Source organism: Gopherus evgoodei, chromosome 4 (genome assembly GCF_007399415.2).
Source record: "Gopherus evgoodei ecotype Sinaloan lineage chromosome 4, rGopEvg1_v1.p, whole genome shotgun sequence".
NCBI classification, from domain to species: Eukaryota; Metazoa; Chordata; order Testudines; family Testudinidae; genus Gopherus; species Gopherus evgoodei.
In genome coordinates this window covers 15,810,651-15,830,682 of record NC_044325.1, presented here as the reverse complement: position 1 = coordinate 15,830,682, position 20,032 = coordinate 15,810,651, and the positions used below count along the sequence as shown (strand labels likewise).

Genomic DNA, 20,032 nt, shown 5'->3' with positions numbered 1-20,032 from the left:
TCAGCCTTCTGTGTTAAAATGAATCCCTAGCTATACACAGCCAATGTGAGTCACTGTCTAGGAACTAGCATAATGACATTTCCAGTGCAACCAAAAATTAAGTTTCCTTTTCAGAGTCCTCTGCAGAAGATGGGGGTAACTAGGTCAGCTTATATCAAGGAGGATTTTGAGGAGGTATATTTTATAGAAGTTGATACAGCAGGAGCAGGGGCCAGATTCATTCCCGGCATAGGTAAACAGAATTACATTAGGGCTGATAACGAGTAGTGGGAGATGGAAGCAGTGGCGGCTCCAGGCACCAGCGCTCCAAGCACGTGCCTGGGGTGGCAAGCCGTGAGGTCTCTACAAGGGTGGCAGCTAGGCAGCCTTCGGTGGCTTGCCTGCGGGAGGTCCGTCGGTCCCGTGGATTCAGTGGCAATTTGGCGGTGGGTACGCTGAAGCAGTGGGACTGAAGGCAGCCTGCCTGCTGTGCTTGGGGTGGCAAAAAAGCTAGAGCCGCTCCTGGATGGAAGTTGGAAAATGAACCTCATACAGCTCTAGTCACAGCTAATCGGCCAGGTCCCCAGCTAGTGTAAGTCGGCACAGCTTTGCTGATTTACACCAGCTCAGAATCAGCCTGCCCTTCCTTCCAGCCCTTTACAAATATTTTTAAGATGATACAAAACATCGAAGGGAAAATCAGGAACAATTTCCTGTTTAAAGCACAAAATGGTTTCTGCTCTGGCTTCTACATAGGCTCCACGTGCATCTAGGTTGTTTTTTGTTTCCCTACAGCAGCAATGCTCAGAAATACTCCTGGAACTGCCATTGATCAAACAAGACCTTATGTCCTAAACAAGCACTTGAGAATGGATAGTGGTAACCTTCAGGAAATTATAGAGATGCACAGGATTCAGCCTGCCTCACAGGATACATGCACAGATGACTTCTAGGGCAGAGGGAGCTGGGCAAAGCAGAACGGTGGTGAAAAGCAACTTGAAATAGTCCCCAAACTTCATGATGCTGAATCACAGCGTAAAGCCATACACAAAGATAAACTGCTCCTGTGCTCATTTATCCTATGCATCAACTTGTAAAAAAATCTCAAAAGGTCAGCTGTTCAGCAGACCAAATATCACAGTGAATTGGACACCCTTTGTCATTCTGGCTGGAGGGAGAATTTGATTTTCGTTTCAGGAATGTGTGTCACTTGTGCTCTGCATTCATTAGTATCACTAGAACTGCTGAAAGTTTCAGTCAGGCCTGTTAGTAAGAAGGGATGGTCAGTAGTTTGGGTGCTGGTCTGGTATTAAGATGACCCAGGTTCAATTCACACTCTGCCAGACTTCATGTGTGATTTGTTCCATTCTATATAGGCTCTTCTACCATGCTCATCACTGTAATGTCAGAGTACTTGGGCAAATCACTTAGTTTCTCAGTGCCTCATCTGTAAAATGGGGTTAATGTTTCCTACCTCGCTGGAAAAATAAATACAGACACTATAGTAATAGAAGACATATAAGTAACTTAGAGAATGTTAAAAGCAAGAGTCCTCTACCACCTGAGCAAGTTTCTTAACTGGCAGCTATAGTAAGCTATTATCCTTTCATAAAGACCAGCTACTAGAGGGGAACAAAGACCCACATTGTACAGTAACTCCTCACTTACAGTCATCCCAGTTAACGTTGTTATGTTGCTGATCAAATAGGGAACATGCTCATTTAAAGTTGTGCAATGCTCCCTTCTAATGTCATTTGGCAGCCACCTGCTTTGTCCACTGCTTGCAGGAAGAGCAGCCCGTTGCAGCTGGCTGGTGGGGCCTGTAACCAGGATGGACCAGCAGCCCGTCTATCAGATCCTCACTTCCCTAAGTTCCCTGTGCTGCAGCCGCTCAGCAGGCTAGCAATCAGCAGTTCAGCTGTCCCTCCTCACACTGCCATGTGCTGCTCCTGCCCTCTGCCTTGGAGCTGCTCCCAGAGATCCTGCTTGCTGTGCGGGGGGTGAGTTGGTCGGAGGGGGCTAATGTCAGGGTGTCCCCCTGCTCCTACACCTCACTTACCCCATCTTCTCCATACGGAGCAGGGTGGGGACAGAGACAGAGAGAGAGAGAGCTTGGGGCAGCAGCTGCTGGTCTCAACTTCCTGCTCCACTTAAAAAGACAACGCAATTAAGAGTGGGCCAGCTTACTTAAAGGGACAGTGTGCATCTCTCCCACACACAAGGTGTGTGTCTGTCTCTGTTTGCTATGCTGTCTCCCCTCCCTTGTGTTTATGCTGCCTTGTGTGAGAGGCTACATTAACAACAATGGGTTAACCCTTGAGGGCTCAGCTGAGTGCTAGTTCAACATTTAGCAGCAAGGCATTCCCTGGGAAATATCCTACCCTTTGACTTCACCACCTCAACCAAGCTTCACAATCATAGCTGTGAACAGTATTAAATTGTTTGTTTAAAACGTATACTGTGTGTATATCTATAATATATATAGTTTTTGTCTGGTGAAAAAAATGGAACCTAAAACCCCCATTTACATTAACTCTTATGGGGGAAATTGGATTTGCTTAATATCGATTTGCTTAAAGTCGGATTTTTCAGGAACATAATTACAACATTAAGTGAGGAGTTACTGTACTAGTGTGTGTTATACGGGAACTTCATATATAAATATTGAACTGAGCTAATATCTGTGCCAAATATATAAATTCAGTTATTAGCACTAAAATTCCTTCTTATAATTCAAAAAATAGGTAAAGAGAAAACAAGCATGTCAATTCATTGGAATTTAGAGACCAAAAACATCCCTTTGTATCTAGTTACAAAAAGAGTTGCCTTTCCTCTAAAGTGGACATGCTGTGGCACTATTGAAAGTATGACATGAGACAGTGAGAAGTGACCAATGCAACCATCTGATGAAATGGTCTGTAACCAAAAGCAATTAATCAGAGGCTGCAGGGAGCTCATGCTCAAGAAATACAAAGTGTCTTAGTGCTGCAAAAAGTGACTTGGTCTCTTGAATCATAAAAAAAATTTCTGGTGCAGTCACCTGAAGCAGCAGACACCTGGAAAGTGATAGCTGTGTAAGGAATTGAACCAAATGGCATATATAAATTTCTGTGATGCAAACTCTCATCAGTTCATCACAGACTCCTGGTTAGTGCTCTGAAACTGACCTGTCATTACTTCAGTACTTTAAAGTCTTCTCCCTCCACCACCACCCCCATTTTCTCCCATTGCAGAAATTCCTTTCAGGGCACAGCTTTCTGTAAGCAATGCTTGTAAAGTGCAGAAAATGCTCTGGTTTGTTTCATGAGCAATAAGCAATGCTAGGGTGAGGAAGTGTTGTAGGAGACAAACTGGACAGTCGCTACGGAAAAGGATATATGGAAACAAATCAGATATTAGGAATGGCAATATACAAAAACCTGTAGGAGAACACTTCAACCTCCCTGGCCACACTATAGCAGACCTTAAGGTGGCCATCCTGCAGCAAAAAAACTTCAGGACCAGACTTCAAAGAGAAACTGCTGAGCTTCAGTTCATCTGCAAATTTGACACCATCAGCTCAGGATTAAACAAAGACTGTGAATGGCTTGCAGAACCAGTTTCTCCTCCCTTGGTTTTCACACCTCAACTGCTAGAACAGGGCCTCATCCTCCCTGACTGAACTACCTCATTATCTCTAGCTTGCCTGCATATATATACCTGCCCCTGGAAATTTCCACTACATGCATCTGACGAAGTGGGTATTCACCCACGAAAGCTCATGCTCCAAAATGTCTGTTAGTCTATAAGGTGCCACAGGACTCTTTGCTGCTTTTACAGATCCAGACTAACACGGCTACCCCTCTGATACTTGTTGTAGGAGAGAGATCTTTATGCATTATGTCAAGGGTCTACAGTTTGAGGGAGCTGCCTGGCTTCCAATTACATTCCTAAACACTCTGGTGTCTTACTGAATTAGGCCCCTCCTGAAACCCAACCCTTTCTCCAGTTCCACTCATCATGCACTATTGCTACTGCAACTGTATTGCAGTTAACAGGAAGATCACTTAAAGCAACACATTTGAAAACGTATTGTGAAATCACTATGATTATGGCTCCCTGATTCTTTGCCCCAGCCCCCGGCCCCAGCATGGGGCAGAACAGCTTGGGGATGAATCTAACTTGCACCAGCTGGTGTGCTGAGGTGCCTGTTGTAATTAGTGAAATAAATGTCATAAGTTTAACCCTCCCTTCATCTTGTTCGGACACAAAATAGGTCATATCACCCTTTGAACTCTGTCTCAGGCTTACATAAGAGTCCTGCAATGTATGAAAGTACAACTTTATCTATTTTAGAATTGTTTTTTGATTAGCTGGCACTTACACACCTGAGGAGGTATCCTTTCCAGAACATAAATTGTCCTAAGCATTTAAGAGCACTGATCTAACACAACAAATATTGCTCTTGAATTTCTACTGCTTTAAAAGCACACTTTTTTCTTTTAAATTGTTTTGAGAGATTTCCAAGCCCGAGAGAGCCTTCAAGGAGAAAAGTGATCACCTCTGGCCAGGACCTATGTATTTCATAGCACCATCCTTCCTCAGGAAATGGATTTTGGCTTTGGTGGTGCTTTTAGGAATATTATGGATGTGCTGGCAATTTTGTAAACTGTATTATCTGCTTTATATCCCACAGAAACCTTCCACATTAATTTCCAGAGTTTCGTTATTAGATTACCTTCCTTTATAGAGTTGTTCCTATGGTGCGGCATTTATTTAAGCCAATGTTTCACAAACTATTGATTACTTATGTTAGGTATTTATATGGTTCCCCCCCATTAACAGAGTATCTTAGCACGTCACAATCTTTAATGTACCTACCTTCACAATGCTGCTGCAAGACAAGGAATTAACAGAGGCATTGATAGGCTTAATGCCTTGCCCCAGGTTACAGAAGATGATTGTGGTGGAGCAAGAACTTGAATTTAGGTCTTCTAAATCCTAAGTGAGTGCCTTAACCCCTGGACTATCCTTCCACTCCTTACAGCAGTGCCAAGCAGCCCCAATGTGGTAGGTGCTGTATGCACACATAGTAAAAGACAGTCCATGCCACCAAGATTTTACAAACTCAACAAACAAAGGAAGAGTTATTATTCCCATTTTACAGGTGGAGACCTGAGGTGTCCATGGTCACACAGTAATATGTGGCAGAGGTGGGAACTGAAGCCAGATTTCCTGAGTCCCATGCCAGAGCTTTAAACGCAACGTCATCCTTCTGCACACTGTTTGTTGGGACCTCCCCAAAGCGGGTCTTCAGGCAGGTAAGGGATTTTCCATTATAAACATTCAAAAATGAGAATTTTCTAGTGATCCCCTTGGGAAAGTCAACATTATCTACAGTAAGCAACAGGACTATCTGAGATACTGAAAATGTTTCCTACTTCGCTCACACAGAAGCAGGACCAGCACTAGGGGTTTGAGCGCCCTAGGCGGATGGGAATTTCGCCGCCCCGCACGCTGGTTCCGCGGCTCTGGTGGAGCTGCCGCAGTGGTGCCTGCGGAGGGTCTGGTGCTCTGCGGCTCCGGTGGAGCTGCCGCAGTCGTGCCTGCGGGCAGTTGACCGGAGCTGCGCGAGGAGCCGACCGTCGGCAGGCACGACTGCGGCAACTCCACTGGAGCCGTGGAACAGCAGATCCTCCGCAGGCACCACTGCGGCAGCTCCACCGGAGCTGCCTGCCGCCCCCTCCGGCAAAATGCCGCACACCAATTATTCTGGTGCCCTAGGTGATTGCCTAGGCTGCCTAAATGGTAGCGCCAGCCCTGCACAGAAGTAACATGGTATCTGATGGCACATGCTGAGTACAGTATCTCTTCTGTTCTGGAAGATGAACATGTGCTAAATCACGTAGTCTAAGAGGGAGCATGCATGCTGCTTGCCAGCCTGACTGTTGAACCAGTTAGGGAATATAAGCGGCGGGTGAACACGTCAGCATTGCAGTTCTTACCCTTCACCCCAAGGTAATGAAAGGATCTTGTTAGATTCATAACCATGATTCTTGCTACTCCACTCATCAGCTTGCTTTCCAGTGTGTCCGTCCCTGCTCGTTTAAACTTTTTTGGATGCTTTTTAACTTCCACATTGCAGGAGAGTGCAGTATCCCCTGTTCTATAGGGCAGCCTAGGGCAGGCCTTTCTCACTCCCTCCTATTGAGGCTGTTCCACTGTGTATACACAATTATACAATAATTGGGCCAGAGAGAGGGAGTGACTTTATAGCCAAGCAGGTAGGACACTCTCCTGCAATGTGAGAAATCCAAGCTCAAATCCCTGCTCCAATTATTATTGAATTATACGTCAGGCAAAGGGGAGTCTTGAACGCAGATGTCTCATATACTAGGTGAGTGCCCTCACCACTGGGATAAAACTTATACGTAGGCCTAGTAGAATTCAATTTTTATCTTGATGGATAACATTGATGGTTATTTTTAAGCCTTTTAAAGATTGTTTTTTATTGATTTACATGTTTCACAGTTGTGCAAAAATTACGGGTTTTAAGCTTGTTTTTAATTTTTATCCGTCCAGCTTTTCACAGTTGTGGGAAATTATGGGATGTGTGTCACACAATACTTCATTAATGTCAGCAGACACGGAAATTCACCAAGTTAAAGCTTTATGACTGTTCAAACACAACTTCACATGTCACAACACACAAAAAGAAATCTCTTCAAATCAAAACTTTAATGACTTCTCAAGTAGCATATTTCTTACTTTGCCTACTGGAAATTTCAATTACTGATGGAAATATTTTTATGTCAGTTTGTGGGTGCATGGTGAAATCAACGTTTACCGACAAATCTAACCCTTCCAAGCCCTTTTATAAGGGAGACACTTCCTTCTCCTCCAATCCTTTCCCCATTCTGTGAATCTAGTTGCTTATAAACTCCCAGAAATAAAATGTCTTGCATTGAATGAAATGTTTGTTCGACCCAATTCACCTACATTTTTTTCAGAATTTTCAAATTCAGTTAAACCTGAGCCAAAATATTAATGATTTTTTTCCATTTTTGGATCTGCCAGACAACTGAAACATCAATTATTCACACAGCTCTATTTGCATCAATTATATCAATTATTATTTTAAAGAACACGTCAGGCTGGTGTGAGCTGGCATGAAGGGCACAGAGGACACAAAAGCAAGGGAACTTACAGCTTTCAGGATTCCTACTGCATCCTGCTGAAGCCAGGTTGGGTAAACAACTTCATCATTCAAAATGGCTTCAAAGAGGTCATCTTCATTCTCTGCTTCAAAAGGGGCGTGGCCACATAGCATCTCGTACAGCAGCACCCCCATAGCCCACCAGTCTACATCAGGACCATAGAGCATCTCCTGCAGAATCTACAATGGGGATGGGGAAGGGGGATAAATATTACTCACTGGGCTTAACAATTGTTTTTCTAAGGGGGGGAGAAAATGGATTATGGAATATTAATGTGAACAAAACATATTAACTAAGGGTATTCTCTTCTGTGCTTGCCATTCCTCCTTTCTCAGAGCCACTATGTGATGTGTCTGTCCAGCTGGCAACATCTCCAGTAACAAGGGTTGTACTCACTTACCAGATGTGCTTAGGAACAGACTCTTTAAAATAATGTACTGAGCAGGAGCTGAAGAGTTTTTCCGTCAAATTGTTCTAGTAAGGTGGATCAGCTGGGTCTGTTGCTTGAGCCTCTTCACTCCCCTTTGCCTCCCAGAAGGAAAGGCTTACATGGCTCCAAAACCACATTTCCAGCTCGAGTAGTGAAGGGGTGTGAGAGCAAAAGAAGGCATGAGTGTGAGGAGTGGGGCAGAGGAAGCATGACCACAGAGCATAAATCCAGCAGTGTTACAGAAGCACCTATAGGATCTAGCAGGATCTGGCGGGAAGGTGCTTCTTAAAGCTGTGTTTATTCATTTTAAAATTAGACAGATGAATGACAGGGAGGTGGGGGGACCGACAGAGGCTTAGAAGGGAGTTGGGGAATGAAGGAGACAGCAGCCTGCTTTCAACCACACTAGGACGGTACCTATGACATTTGCCGTAACTAGTATTTTGGCAGCTACAATCTGGCATCTATGTTTTTCAAGATGCATTTTCTTTCCCCTCCAGTGGAGCTAATTCCCCTGTGTCAGCCCATAACAACCTGCAGACTTGTTTAGCTTTCAGTAGCCCATGGAGCAGTAAATCTCAGTGTGCTTCTGAGACCAAACTTTCCACCTCTCAGTCCCATAAGATGCAGCCAAATGAAGTAGAGATCTCATTGCGTTGCTTTTAAACCAGATCTATTAACAGCTCAATGGATTTTCCAATGAAGAAGGGTTTCCTGTACCTCTGGAGCAATGTAGTCTGGTGTACCACAAAATGTTGCTGTAGTAATTCCATTGCAAATCCCCTCTTTGCACATGCCAAAATCCGCCAACTTGCAGTGGCCCTCGTGATCCAGCAACACATTATCCAGCTTCAGATCTCTGCAATAACAACAATTATTATTGTTATTATTTCAATTGCTGCATACTAGGAGCTGTTCAAACCCAAGCAAAGACACAGTCGCTACTCTCCAGAACTTAAAATAAAACCTGGACAAACACGTATCGCTGGATCCTGCAGCCAACTGCACCATCATCTTCTGAAAAAACAAATGGTGTGCAGGAATTTGGCACTTGTAGAAGGGAGGAACTAATAATGTTGGGTTGAGCCAGATTTAATGTGGTCAGGTTTTGTATGAACTTCTCCACATGGCTTTCCCAACGCACCACAAGTCTGACTTGCAGAACCCCCGGTTAATTCAGTTTTGAGATGCGTTTGAGCAGAGTGATAGTTCTACATACACAAAGGCCTAAATGTTCTTAGTTGCACTGATTTCAGTGAGGTTGCACTAGTGTATCCAAGAGGAGAATTTGCTGCCAAGGATCTTATTATTTATGTTTTCGTGTCCTGTCCCCATGTTATTGTCAAAATGGCCGGCGGCTGCACCTGATAGAATAGGAACTATGCACTTTCCAGTACACCACCTACCCATCTATCGGTATGGAAGTCCATAGTTTAAGCTAGGTCCAAGAAACAGATTCTAGAAGATCAAGCAGTGTAGGAAGCTTGTCAGCAGTTTGACCTTGAGATGGCCCCAGGGAATATTCCACAGTCATAAGTGCAGTCAGGAGCCTGGCCAGATAGCACTGGAGCCATCTGCAGACCCAAGCAATGCTCTCCTAAAAATATACTCCAGCTCTTGGCATCTGGCCCCTTCAACTGTCAAGCTTATCCTGTGCACACTCACAGATGAGGGGAAGCAACCACTGTCAGAGAGTCGCCCCAGTGATGTTAACATCAAAAGCAGGACGCCTGCGTACATGATAGGAATGGGCTGTTTCCTCTTTCTGGGTTTTGGGGAAAACATGTGTGACTTGGGCTCTTAAATATATTATGCTTGCAAAGCATTGTCAGATAAGCCAGTGCTGTCCTGGTGTGGTACAACCCAAACATCCTGGTTTGCTCCCAGAGCAGACATACCAGCTCTGAACTGGACAGGCATTCTTGCTATCTAATGTAGGTACTTATTTGGTCCCCATCACCACGGCATCTGGGCACCTCACAGCACTCTGAGGAGGTACAGCAGGGCTATTACCCCATTTTACCCAGGCACAGAAAAACACAAGCACGGGAAGCCTATGTCAGAGAAGAGACTAGAACCCAGGTCCCCGGCTAGAATTCTAATCACTGGGCCATCATTCTTCTCTACTACGGTGCCCTGAAAATGAAAAGGCCAGTTATCCCACTCTGTCTCAGAAGTCCTATAACCAGAACCACCACAGGAAACATCTTTTAAACTAGCATTGGGTGACCACAGAGCTTCTTATTATCTCTATTACAGTGGAGCAATTGGCCTCGCTGTGCTAAGCAACCGTGTTAGTAAGAGTCAGGTCCTGCCCCAAAGAGCTTACAAATAGACAAGAGAGTGGGAGAAAGGAAAAATTATCTCTACTTGGGTGACAGGGAACGGTGGTGCAGAAAGATTAAGTCACTTGCCTAAGGTCACCAGAGCCAGGAATGAACCCTGATCTCCTGAGTTACATTGCAGCGTTTGCTCTGGATGGGATGCGAGCAAGTAGCAGTTTTTCTTTTTAAAACGAAAAATGGTCATAAAGCCTTATGGGCCAAAATCAACCCTGGAAGGGATTAGGAGGACATAGAGAGACATATTACGTGTGTTGGGTCATGACAACCTTACAGTGTGGCTTAAAGAGGAGTTTACAGTTAGAGCTCCTGGAATTCTGCCATGCACTAGTGGCACATCAGGAAACATCTCCAAGCATAAAGGCAAGCCCTGTTTACCAGAAATTTTCAGGAAAGTGGTTGAAACAGCAGACCATTCTTTATATCCAGTAAAATCTTTGTTGGTTCTAGGCAAGACTGGCTTGGGGGCCACTACAGGTGGGCAAGGCATTTTGATGAATAGGTGAAGGCCTTGGAGATGCCCCAAATAAAATCCAAGTTGTTGCAGATTCACTATTTACTATGTTTCTTGGAAAGAGCTTGAATGGAAACTCTCTACTTAGGTTCAGGGAAGACAGATGCATGAGAGAGGGAGGGAGAAACCAGGTACAGTCATGGTCCTTGAAGGCTTTAGTCCCTATCAGAGGCTGTGAGGTTTAAGCAAGCATCAGGCTTTATAGTGGAGCTGCACCACCGGAGCCTGTTCTGCTTGGAAGCCATGTCTAGAATCTCCACTACCTCCTATCCAACGAGCTACAGCAGCCCTGGGCTCCCTGTTAACTGGGAGATACAATATGATCATTACAGCACCAATATGAAAGGAGCATTTGCAGGTACAAGCTCATTGTGTGCCCCAAAGGAATCTCTGTTTGTGTAATTCCCATTAAATTTAAACCAGCTGCTGCCCGCTCATGTTCTGGAAGCAAGTACAGTTTTAACTACACCAAGGCAAAGCTCCAGCCTGTGGGCTCTCTCAGGCTTGCATATTAATCCTGTTAATAACATCTGCCCCACACTGTGACAAGGTGGACATTTGCACCTACTGGCATCTTTTTAAGTGATGTGAAATCTAAAGCTCCCATTTTATTATTTCATGTGGCCCAGAATAGGGTATTAATTGAGCCTTGCTTGGTCACAAGATGCCCCAAGTTTGGCACCCAACGTAGGATATGCCAAAAAGGATTTATTTCACTCTTCACTAACCCTATCCGCAGTCAGTGGTTTTCTCAAGTGATGTCAATGGTATTCATCTGTATACTTGCTACTTTGCATTCACTGGCCCTACTGTTCTTTATGCCAAATGAACCAATGAGGTCACATTAAAAAAAACCGGACACGATTCTAAAGATTTACAAGACGCTCTTCAGTTCAGCAGCAAGAACTCCAGGAACCTGATGAAACTGGAAAGTAACCCACTCACAAAGCCCAAATCTACCTCAGATTCCCTTAACGCTTGCATTTTCCAGTCAACATTTTTAGTAGTGCCATGCAGCAATAAAGGGAGGGATATTTTCGAAGGTCATTATGCAGTTTTGATGCAATCCTTTCGCAGGCAAACTCCCACTGGAATTAAGGACTTCGTGCGTACTAAGGAATGAAGCATTGGCTCTGCATGTAGTTACAGTGTGTCAGTTAAATGCATCCTTTTATTTTAGGCACAGAAGAAGTGACAAAAAGGGAGCTGTTCTAGCCCCTGGCATCACAACATGTGCATTTGCTATCTTGGCATTTTAAAGATCAAAATTTTTCCAGAAAAAAATGTGCAACTTGCCTGGTCCTCTCTGCAATATTCTCACATTTTGGCTTCCTCTGCACTATTGGGAATTTTGTCATTGACTTCAATGGGAGCAGGCACATGCCTTATATGAGTGAATGCGGGTCAGTCTGGATAAAGTCGGATAGTTCAAAAGGTGGCTACTGCATTATTGCTACCTTTGCTCCCTCTGAGCAGTACTTTACTCTGAAAGTGGTCACAGGGGCTACTTGCACTCCACTTGAATAGGGGTAGCAGAATCTGGCCCAATATTTGTACTGAGACTTCATTTTGTCTCACCCTGTGACACGTCAAAGGGCATGAGCCAAAGCCCAGTGAGGTAAATGGAAAAAACTCCCTTGGGCTTTGGATCAGGCCTCAAGTGATCCTTTATCCTATGGTATTTTACTAATGGTATTTGCAAACCCATAACTTGAAATCATGGAGAAGTCATTGTTGAGTAATATTTTTTTTAAAGAGGAAAATCTCATCTCTTGCAGATTTTTTCCAATAATAAGGCATGCATGTGGCCATGCATATTTTTATAACCAGGAATTACCTATCACACTGCATCATGAGAATGCTTTGCAAATTTCCAGAGCACCAGTAAAGCTGAGTAAGCATCAGCAAACTGTAGCAAATAGTGTCTAAGGAAGACTTCTGCATCTCTTACACTGAAATGCAGATAGAAAAACCAGTCTGAACTGCTGTTCTTTTTGTCAATGTTACCACATCAGTAGGTTTAGCGAGAGATTGAAATCACAAATGGAAAACTAGGATGCTGGTTTTTGAAAAGGAAGCCACAAAATGGAGATGAGAAATAGATCCAACTGTTTTTAACATGAGAAAAACAGCTTGAAAGTTTCAGGTCTGTAAAATAAAAGACAGAAGTATCACTACCTTTCAGCTTTGTATGCTTGCTCTAAATCTACTGTCATGGAACTTTAAAGGGAAAATCAGCAGAGTCAGAACAATTCTGTAATGATAAATAGTAAATATGGGGTACACATTGCTCAGAGAAGGAACACTTTCTTTTTGGTGCAGAGACAAATGGAATACTGAAGGTGACACATTAGGTTGATTAGCTAAAGAAATCCAGTACCCACACCTGGCCATAGTATTCTTGCCTGGCTCAAGTTTAGAAAAAGTTGGGATTGTTTTATAGCTCTGTGCTTCCAGAACACGATCCCCAAACCTCATCAAGATTTAACTTCAGCCTTCTCTGCTACTTTCCCTTATTTAAAATAGGAAACAATAGATATTGTAGGTATGTGCACAGTCCTCCTGATCTTTGAAAATGAAGCATCAAAATAAAGCGTTCAGTTTGCAATACATTAGTTCACCAACCCCCAGTTTTCTAGATAAATGTTCTGTTTGTTGGGTGAGTGAAATGCTCTATCTAGTTTCCAAGCGTCTGTTAAACGCTCCTGTAGTGCAGGAGGAAATTCTGTTTCGGATCACTAGCGCACTGAATGTGATGGCTGGTCCAACATAGCTATGGAACATGGAATGGTTTGCAACTTTAAATACGATAAAACCAGAATGAAATGAAGGACGAGCCTTCATGTGGTGTCATGGCTCCTTAAAAATAAACACAACTTAAAAAAAAGGAGAAGTTAAATGTAATGATGTGTACGTTAAACTTAATGTAAAGATTGTGAATGAAATGCCCCGTTTGTTGCAGCGATAGCAGACAGCCATTTTGAAATGCTCGCCAGACCCTAGGGTAAAGGAATGGGGAACATTATTGTGAAGGCTCCAACCTAGATCTCCACATTTCTCCTGAATACTGAATACACAATGAAGTCAGAGGGTCAAATCCAGACCTTGTATAAGTGAGTTTAACTCCATTAAAAATGTACACCAGCCCTCATCTAGAGCCAGACGATGGCAGGTAACTACTTGCTCGTGATGGAGTCTGGGTGGAGCTGCGGGGAGGGAGAAAAGGCCCTTTGGGAAGGACTGTCCCTCAGGAAACACAGTCCCTGTGGAGCTCCTCCTCTGTGTACGGTGATTGTGCACACGGCTCCATTCCTTGGGATTGTACAGCCCGCTCCCCCACCGCAAAGCCTGTCAGTTTCAGAGGCCAGGACTGGGAAAGTAGCAGGTGATGGGGGGAGAAGAGAGCCATGACATGGCCCCATCTTTTCTCCGCCCCCTCTTTGATGTATCTTATGCCCTCAGGAGTGTATGGAAAGACCTAGCCCTTGTGTTGGGAAAGAGAGTGGTGTGCGAGAGTGAGACAGAGAAAGAGAAAAGGCTCCTTGCACATTCCCCCGCTTGTGGACCTCTGCAAGGTCCAGGGACCATCAGGTTTATCTTGTTTTATGTACCCAATGGGATAAATCTGATTTAGCTTTAGAATTAGTTCCTTCTGCGTCTGTTGAGCTATATGAAACAGTATCTTCATATATAGTAATATTGTATTCCACATAATCTTAAAGCCAACTAGCACTTCGAGCACACAGATAAGTTTTTGCAAGCTGTTTGTCCAGGTCATGCCAATGCCATTCACTTTTCAACAGATCTTGGACTAGACCATAGGAGCTCCTGGCCCTCAGTTTTGCCCTCACATTGCTTGATACTGCTGCTTTGTATCTGTAACTCTGTGTTACACCCGCAGTATAACTACACAACAGCACTTGTAAGACCCGGAAGGCTTGGCTTCCCAGGATGGTGTTTATAAAGATGCAATGCCCAAGAGGCTAACTGCAGATATAATACATGAAGGGATGCAAACACTGATCAGACTTTACCTGCTTCTGAGACCTCTCTGCATTCATTTTAAATCCCTGCTTCCCCATTTCAGCCCCTTTTGGACTGTAATTGCTCAGAAGAGTTTCCTAAGGAAGGTAACTATTTCTAACACGGCTTAATTTTTACTGCGTCGAATGAGGCCTGATTCTGCTCCCAATTAAATTTGAGCGGGAAGGATAGAAAATACAGCCACTGACTAAAAACCTGGCACATCACAGTATATAATCACAAAGCTTCATTGATGCTACTGGGCCTGAGAGGTGCAGAACCAATGGGGAGCGGTGGGTGTTCTACACCTTTCAGGATCAAGTCCACCAATAAAACCTGCACCCTTATTATACCAATGGCAGCTATTAGATGGTGTAATGACAGTTTCAAAAAGCAGCCTTAAAAGAACTGAACTACTCTGGTTTATGAAATTGGGCAGCAGAAAAACATTACTGCTGAAGCAAAGACACTGCTAGAGATTGCTACCGTAGGGTAACCCCAACGATGGTGCAATCCACCTGAACGTACATATATAGCAGTTTAGCACCGATTTACTTGCTGCACTTTTTCATGGTAGTCTCCTCAGGAAACAGAAGAAAAAGAGGTCGACTTCAGGCATTTCCCAGAATTCCAATGAAAACATTCCCTCATTTACTGTGTGCAGGAAAGCGACGGAAAAAAGTCATTATTTCAAGTTCATGGTATGTATGCTGTACACATCCTGTCTGGATCCTCAGCCATTGGACTGACAGCCTTGACCTGGAATTTGCTGGCCGTGGCAATGCCATTTTCCTAACAGTGGTTCTATTTTATGCTTGCCAAACTAATTTAAAAAAAACAAAACACTCCATCCTTCTGCCTGAAATCTTCATAGTAGGTGCACAGTAAGCGTTAGCCATAAATATACCAACAAGAGTACGATGAAGATTCATGACAGATGGCACCAAGAGAGAAAGAGGGAGAGGGATCACAAAGCATTAGCTGGTTAGGTCACTGTGAACGAAATGGACCCACACTGAATCCTGGGTAATTAAAATGAAACGGCACTTGTGCCAGCTGTACATCTGGGAGTGATGAGGTGGATGAATTACCTGACAAGATGAATGATTAATGATCAAGCCCAGTTATAACCAGTTGTCCAGCAACAATCCACAGCCCAGCCAGTAGTTAGTATCTGCTAAAAGGTCCAGCCAGAGCTCTGTCCTGGTAGAATCAGAGCTGGTTTATTGAAAAGGATTCTGATTGCACTGAGGGACAGAGAAATGGCCCCTTTTTGCCTGAGCCTGTCATTTTGAAATTAGAGGATGGCTCAAGTCAAAGGAACTCTTTCTGCTTCCTGATCACTAATCACACAACTGCCTGTGAAATCTACCTACCCCAGGCCCAGAGTAACAGAAGGAATATTTCATTTCTGGAAGAAGCAGAAAACAGTTGGCAGAGTTGATCTGGATCATGTGTGCTGACTGCTGCTGGGAATAGCCGGGACAGTAAACTAACCTGTACCAATATTTGTAATGACTAACAGGGTTTTGTGGGGAAGGAGAAAATCCTGAACTGAACCTAAATGTCTGGCCAAACAAAAAGGTCTCTCCACACCCATAGAATATACACCTGCAGTCCTCACTTCCCCAGCTCACTTAAATCAGTGCAAAGACTTCTATTGACCCTGGTGCGCTTGGATCATGTCCTTAAGCAAGAAAACCCAAACATTACTGAGGCTCTGATATACCTATAAAGACTTTAGAGAGACAAAGTGGAAGTAGTAATAACTTTTATTGGACCAACATCTGTTGATGAAATAGATAAGTATTTGAGCTACAGAGTTCTTCAATCCTTCCTTAGAGCTAAAGAAAAGCTCTGTTTAAGCTCAAAAGCTTGTCTCTTTCAACAGAAGTTGGTCCAATAAAAGGTATTTCCTTACCCAACCTATTCTCTTTAACATCCTAGGACCAATACAGCTACAACACTGCAAGCTCTCAAGGCTTCAGGCTGTTTAGTAGCACTTCCTCTATTACCCCTTTCTATACAGCAGCAGGAAAGCGGATGGTAAATTATGAAATATTCGTGGTGGGATTTTCAAACACACTCAGTTTTGGCCTGTTTCCACTGAAGGCAATGAGACTTTACTTCCTAATTCAATAGGTGCAGTGTCAGGCTAAACACTCATTATTTCTGAAAATCCTCCCTCCCCTTTGCATATAGCTTCTGTTTAGATTAGGAAGAACAATCTCTAGGATACATTCTCACCGGCTACAGAGCATCGCACCTGGGGCATAATGCACTTGTGGTATATCTATACAGCAAAACAAAACAAAACAAAACAACCAATCTCCTCCCCAGTAGCAGGTTTCAGAGCTTGGGTTAACTGACTCAGGCTTGTAGGGCTTGTGCTGTGAAGCTAAAACTAGCAGTGCAGACATTCGAGCTGGGGAGGCGGAGGGGGGAGTCTAGGCTTGGAGACCTTCCCCCTTCGTTGGATTTTCAAGCTGGGCTCCAGAGCCAGCCTGACTGTCTCCATTGCTATTTCTAGCCCAGCCCTGCAAGCCTGAGTCTGTTGAGACTCGCTGCTGCTGTGTAGACATACAAATATTTTAAAATATTTACTGGGGAAACATGTCTTCAGATCCAATTACAATAAAACCCAAGACCAGCATCGGCATTATTAGTACTCTCTTTTCAAAGACCCTGTGGAAGCTGTGGCTAAAAAATCTTCCTGTCTCCTCTGAGCTCTCTCTTGCCACAGAAATCGCTTAAAATTCATTCGTGAACTCAAGTGGAGAAATATTTGTCAGAGCCTAGCAGATGGGATATTGTCCAACGTTTTAGCTTCTCCTTTAACATAGATTATTATTGCTATTCACTCATTAACAGTGATTCACTCCACCCCCAAGCAAGGTGCAAGTATCCTGGCTTTCTATGGGTGGAACAAAGTGAGATGAAATTTACCCCACCCACCGCAGTGCCAGGACGCTGGGCTACTGTGCAGCCCATCCTACATCTATAGGAACGCCTGCCCAGCTGCTCAGGCAGCCTGCACGTAGCTGGGCAACTGGATTTGCGTCAGCCCTCCACACTTGAGGCAGATTTCACTCTGCTTGCCCAAAAATGCCACACAGACACACACAAAAGAGATGCCAGTCCTGAAGAGCCTTGATTCTAAATGCCACACCTATGAAGCAAAGCAGTGATGTGGGAGTTGCCACCAAGGGGACAGGTTACATGGCAAAGGTGGTTAACAAATGTCTGTTTTAGAAACAGATTAAATATGTATAATAAATAGGTGACTCATTCAGTAAAACAAAGCTGTCTTGGCTGATCCTCCCTTCCCTTTGTAGGAATTGCAGCGGAGGTGGGTCTTGAAGCAGGACTCAATGAGGAAAGGGTGGCGTATAGGGAATCTATGTCTTTACACTGACCATGATTTGTCCCTCTAGTAATAGGAACAGCGGATAGGGCAATATAGACAATAGACAATAGTATCTAAGTATAGACAATACTGGGACTAGTGATTAACTGCGGCATGCAGTGAAGACAGGAATTTTGAAGGCACCATCCATGAGTAACATGTGCCTGCCTGCCAGCTCATCCTGAGTCAATAATTGCATGGTTCTACTAGGTTCACACTTCCACCCCTTGAACTAGACCTTTTTGATTAACAGAGGGTAACTGTGAAGGTCTATCACTCACTCTTCACCAGATTGAAACTGAGGGTCTACTGTTCTCAGACTAGACTATTTAAAACCAAGGAAGACCTAAGTTTCAGATGAATCCTTCTTCAATATAGCCCTCAGTTGAGGACGTGCAGTCAGGTGTTTGCATTGTGAGCCACTTTTCTTCACTCCAAAAATGTTTTATTTAAGCTTCTTTTATTCTAAGAAACAACAGGCAAGAAGAAAAGAAATCTCTGCTGGATGGGTGACTAGAAAACACCTGTCAAAATCTGAGATAACATATTTTACCCTCAACCCTTCCCTATTTGCACAATATAGAATTGCATCACCATAAACATTTCCTATTATAATCTGAGGTTTGAATCCATTTTTAAACAAGGTTTTTCAAAGCACTTCTGATCCATGATGGTTTTAGGTATAATGACCCAGGTGAGCTCTAAAGTGCATCGTATTTCACTCATGTCCTGATCAAAGTTTAATGCACAACACTCAGAAGTTCTATTTTTTCCATCATTCTCCCATCACATTGCTTTGTTTATGTACAATGGAAACTGAGCAGCTCTTAAGTTCTGTATACATAGGTATTGTCAGTGACAAGTACACCAAACTGAACAGTACATTCAAGTGTTGGTACCAATATATTCTGGAGGTCATTCATTCCACCACATAAACTAATGAATTATCGGAATTATTAAGGGCAAGGAGCACTTGGCAAGAGGAAAGAATAGGATGCTACTATGTTCCTGTCTCTGCATTTTGGACACACACACTTTTATGAAGCCCATGCCTCTGCTCACAAGCAGAATCAACCATATTTCACATCACAATTGGCTCTCAAACTTTTCCCACATTGGATCTAATCTTAAAACAGAGATCCTTTCTTTCCCTCCCAGCCCCACACCTTGCCTGAGGCAACTATATCATCCAGTTACAGGATAGCAATGTAATGGAGACAAGTGCATCATTTTGTCCTACGCATTTTGGGCAGTGCACTTTCACTGAGTGTGTATAGGACTTCACAACCATTAATAACAAATCGCCCTTTGTTACCCTGAATCCTCCTGTGATGGGATAGTCGGTCCCTTATAGGCAGTAGTGCCTAATGATCAGCCCTCCCTGCCACATAGCATGGATCTTTAAGGGTTTGAAAGGGCAAATGGATAGAGAGGAAAGAGTCCTGGAAATGAGTGGTGCATGGGAGGAAATCCTGACACTATCTTTAGGGGCCCAGGGCCAGGAGCATTGCAGAGAGGCAGGGCTCCCCTCTCACCCAAACGACTGGGAATGAGCTGGGAGCAGGGGACTAGTATACATCACAGCAGACACCAGCAGAAGAAGGCTGCCAACCCTTATAAGCCTGAGGACTAACTGGAACCAGCTCAAGGAGAAGCTCCTAATGTCCAAGGAGAAGCTACAACCCAGCTCCAGCAGGACAGCTGGGGATTCCTGGTTTAAGGAGGAGGATGATAATCCAGCTCCAAGAGGAGGGCAGGTGGATCCTGCCATAAAGAGACACACACAGACTGAGAGGTAACCCTAAGGGTTACAGAGCTCAGAGAGTGAGCTTCAGAGGAACCCCAAAGGACAGAAGAACTTTTTGTTTATTTGGGACTTTTGTTGTGGACTATTTTGTACAAGGTTTTATATGAAACCAGCACCAAGAAGGGTATTATTGAGGGTATCAAGAGGACCCAAAGTGGAGTTACTGGCTTCCTGAGGCAGGGAGTGCCTGGAATGCCACACTTAGGGTATGTCTACACTACGGGATTATTTTGATATTACATAAACCGGTTTTATAAAACAGATTGTATAAAGTCGAGTGCACGCAGCCACACTAAGCACCTTAATTCGGTGGTGTGCGTCCATGGTCCAAGGCT

General features: G+C 43.9%; 1 protein-coding gene across 1 annotated transcript in view; it reads right to left on the bottom strand.

Annotated features, from left to right (window-relative positions):
• PRKCH (protein kinase C eta) overlaps window positions 1-20,032 on the bottom strand; it is a 170,338-nt gene that overhangs the window by 18,140 nt on the left and 132,166 nt on the right. The window contains exons 11-12 of the mRNA XM_030558528.1: window positions 8,326-8,464; window positions 7,166-7,354 (exon numbers count right to left, since the gene is read on the bottom strand). Of these exons, the coding sequence (XP_030414388.1) occupies window positions 7,166-7,354; window positions 8,326-8,464 (328 nt within the window). The remainder of the gene's footprint in view (window positions 1-7,165; window positions 7,355-8,325; window positions 8,465-20,032) is intronic.